The sequence below is a fragment of the Dipteris shenzhenensis genome, chromosome 2, assembly GCF_047967505.1.
Source record: "Dipteris shenzhenensis isolate YYH24624 ecotype China chromosome 2, Dip_SZ_1.0, whole genome shotgun sequence".
Classification (NCBI taxonomy): Eukaryota; Viridiplantae; Streptophyta; class Polypodiopsida; order Gleicheniales; family Dipteridaceae; genus Dipteris; species Dipteris shenzhenensis.
Window position 1 is genome coordinate 56,162,248 of NC_141597.1, and position 3,641 is coordinate 56,165,888.

At 41.7% G+C, this 3,641-nt stretch overlaps 1 protein-coding gene across 1 annotated transcript; it reads right to left on the minus strand.

Moving 5' to 3' along the window:
* Window positions 1-549: 549 nt before the first annotated feature.
* Window positions 550-1,386, minus strand: LOC147905009 (RING-H2 finger protein ATL78-like). The gene has a single exon (XM_087393206.1). It carries the CDS (start codon window positions 1,384-1,386, stop codon window positions 550-552), a length of 837 nt encoding a protein of 278 aa, XP_087249332.1.
* Between the last annotated feature and the right edge of the window lie 2,255 nt (window positions 1,387-3,641).

The window sequence follows — 3,641 nt, forward strand, 5'->3', positions numbered from 1 at the left end:
AATTAGAAGCTTTATTATCTCAAAACAAAGAAAACGATTTGCCAAAAAGAGAGAGAATGATCGGGTAACTTTGCAAAGAAAAAAGGAGTGGATAATTTTCAAAAACAATTGTTGTAAGCCAAATAGTATTTTACACAATAGTTAGGCCAAGTTACATCATGGACAGGGGATGGGGTACACACTAAGAGGACAGATCAAATAAAAGAAGACTTCATTTATTACAACTTCTCATCCTTGCCTATGTGGTTGAGGTATACAAACTTTGGATCAAATTTCCCTATAAGCAATTTGCACACGTTGGGCAAGGGTGACTCTTTGCCCAACCTTTTGGGCGGCCCTTTTTTTGTGCGCGTCGCGTCGTGCCATGTGGCTACCACATGCGATGACTTCCTTGGTTGGGCATGGGCGAGCACCGTTGAATTGGGCTATACTACTTGAATCTCTCTTCCCTCCGCCCCCCCTTCTCTGTCTCTGTCTCTCTCTCTCTCTCTCTCATCACACACACACATGAGAGAGAGAGAGAGAGAGAGAGAGACATGCATGAAGATTTCAGAGATTACCGTAACTCGAACTCCTTGTTAATCTAATGAGACGGTCCATCGTGTAGCTCGCCCTTGGCTGCCCTCCATCCACCCCGGCATGACTTCTGCTGCCTGAACTCCCAGCCCCGGCTCCTTCCTCTTCGACTGCCTCGTTTATCGCAATGTGCAATGAGCCCGTTGACAAAGACCGCAGCAACAACGTCGATAGATTATCGTCCTGTCCTCCTTGCCATCGCGATCGTTCGTTCACGCCGGATTCCTGCCCCAGTACACGATCCACGCTGAGTACGCTCCTGCCGGCCAACGCGGTCGAACTAGCCTCGGTCTCATCGCTAGCTTGCAGCCGATGCGAGGGTGCGGCCGGAAATGTGACAGGATCGCCCATCAACCCCACTATGTCCTCCCGGCAAAGGGGACAATTGGCATGAGATTCTAGCCATTTGTCGACGCAAACCATATGGAAAGCGTGCCTGCAGCGAGGCAATATTTTCACAAAGTCATGCTGCTCAAAGAAGCTCAAGCAGACGGCACACTCGGTGCTCGCAAAAGCAAAGTGGGGATTAAAGGATTGATATTTGACGACAGGGAGGCTGGCTTTGAGGGAGTCATCGAGGCCGAAAGAGATAGACAGATCTGGCAGGATAGGGAGCTGGGCTGGGGGATTGGATGGATTGCGGAAGCGTGCAAGGGTCTTAGAAATGGTGGTGAGGAAGACACATAGAAGGCAAATAGAAACTGGACCCAAAACTATGAAGATAGTGGCTCGAGGAATATTGGAGTCAAGGCTAGGAAAAGGAATGGGAGGATCACTACTCAGGTTCCCTCTAGTAGAATTCTCATCCATGGCCAACTAAGGGAAGCACATTCATAATCCCACCCTCACTTTGCTCCTATAATGCCTCTTTGTATTGCTTCTTAGAATCTAACTCCCCATGTACTCTTGATTTCTTTTCTCATCGGGAAAAACAAGGAGAAAAAAGGGTCCCCGCTCCTCTACGTTCTTGGGATTCATGTCTCATATGCCTCAATCAACATTTATAACACTAGTGCTTTGCTCTTTTGTGTTTGGTACCGCTAATTCGTTGCTTTATCTTGCATTTGTTTCTTTTATTTGGAAGGCCTTGGTCTCAACAATTATATGCTTCTTGGGTGCATCTAGAGTGGTCTTATTGAGAGTATTCAAGGGCTCTATATACGGTGATTTTTGTTTCTAGCTCTTGTTTATCATGGCTTCTCTACTTCTTTAATTATAATGCTTACTATATACAATTTATGATGTGGTTGTCTTATTTGGCATTTTCAAATTATATTGGGCCCTCATTCATTAACATTAAGAACTTCTTGGTATTTGACAAAGCCTACTTGACAATTTTGCATTTGCAAAAACCATGTTAGCTAGAGGCAACCACATTGCTCCAAATTTATATAATTCTCTTATTTGTATTTTCTTGTTGCATCCTAAAATTGGGAGGACAGAGCCAGGGGAGTAGTGGTCCTAAGGAGTCCCACTAAGCAACATGTAAGCCTGCATGTCAAACATTTTAGTAAACTAACATGCATTTAAAAAATCATTTTATTAAGTTATGGCTAATTTCTCCACCAACTTTTGAGCATGGCAAATGCCCATTTTAGGCTGTTGTTTTCCAACGGTGAAGATGATAGGACACCCTGTTAGGTACTTCTTTTCAATGGTCTTTGGGGAAAAAACTACGGTTATGTTTTCTCTCATGTTTTCTTGCATGAAACATTAATTCAAGCAGTACGGGACCAATGGTCAAGGAAGATGATGTTGTTGGAGAAGAGAGTGAGAGGAGAGAAGTGCACACACATACTAATTGTACACTACATTATAATGAAGAAGATGATGAATACACATATTATCAGAATTACAGTTGGTCTTCCTAAGGTTAAAAATCATAACTATGGCATTGTAGATAGAAAATTATCACCATCGAAGATGTAACTCCAAGGTTAATTGCATTCATAGCATCTATCCTTGCTTTTTAGCATGCTTTCAACTCCAAGAACATAATCTCGTTGCCCAACTCCTTTTTAGCACATCCCCAGCCCTAGGAACAACATCTCCTTGCATATTGTCATGTATGTAGCCATCCCTAGTGCTCATTGAAAAACGACCCTAATGACCAACATAATATGATATCAACACAGTATAAGATAATCATGGGCATGGCCAAGTTATTCATACTTGATGAGTATGAAGGCTTCCTAACACCAAGTTTATTATAAGGCATATTTATGAAATTATTTGTACAATATCATGATGATACCTTTCACCTTAGAATCCCTAAATCTTAAATCCTAACCTGTGAATCCTAAGCCCTAAAAGTGAAACACTAAAGGCTTAATCCTAAGCACTACAATGTAAACCCTAATACATAATCTCTAATAAGAAATTAAATAGACTTCTACACACATGCAATTAAAACTCAGTGTGGACCCCAAATGCTAGGAATAGAGAAAGGCTTAAAATTCAGTGTGGACCCAAATGCTAGAGATTTATTAATGCGTGTAAGAAAGAACTACATAGTGGATCCTCTGTAGCCTTATGGGGCTTGTTGGAGGACCACAAGCCTTACAAGAACATTATAACTAACAAGAGAAGAAAAGTTGCTCACACTACTGCTACTCACCTTGGCAATGGGACATAGCTTTATTCAAGAAGGACAAGTTGCATTTGTCAATCATAGCTACTATCATCAAATCCACAAATTTGTAGGAATCATGGGCTCTAACTAGGAGCATCCACAATGATCACACCCACAAAAACTAGGAAGGTATAAGCACCAAATCTACATCCCATACAAAGTCGGTGTCCACCAAATGGTTCTACATGCAAAGCCATGCATAACCTCCATGCATCTACCTAAACTATACATGACTTATCCAAAATTTACGATTAACCCATGCTGAGGTTTTCCTTTCTCCAACACCCCGTCAGGCTAAAGTAGGAGTAAAGATTCATGAACATTGATTAAAAGTTATTCGACAAACTTTGAGAACCCAAAGACAAGAGTTTCCATTACAAAGTCAAAACTGAAAGAGCCTTAAATGACACTCTCTTCACAAAACAAAGAGAAT

What these genes read in the sequence shown, in the direction of transcription:
- LOC147905009 (XM_087393206.1), bottom strand. Translation starts at nt 1,386, where the DNA reads ATGGATGAGAATTCTACTAGAGGGAACCTGAGTAGTGATCCTCCCATT.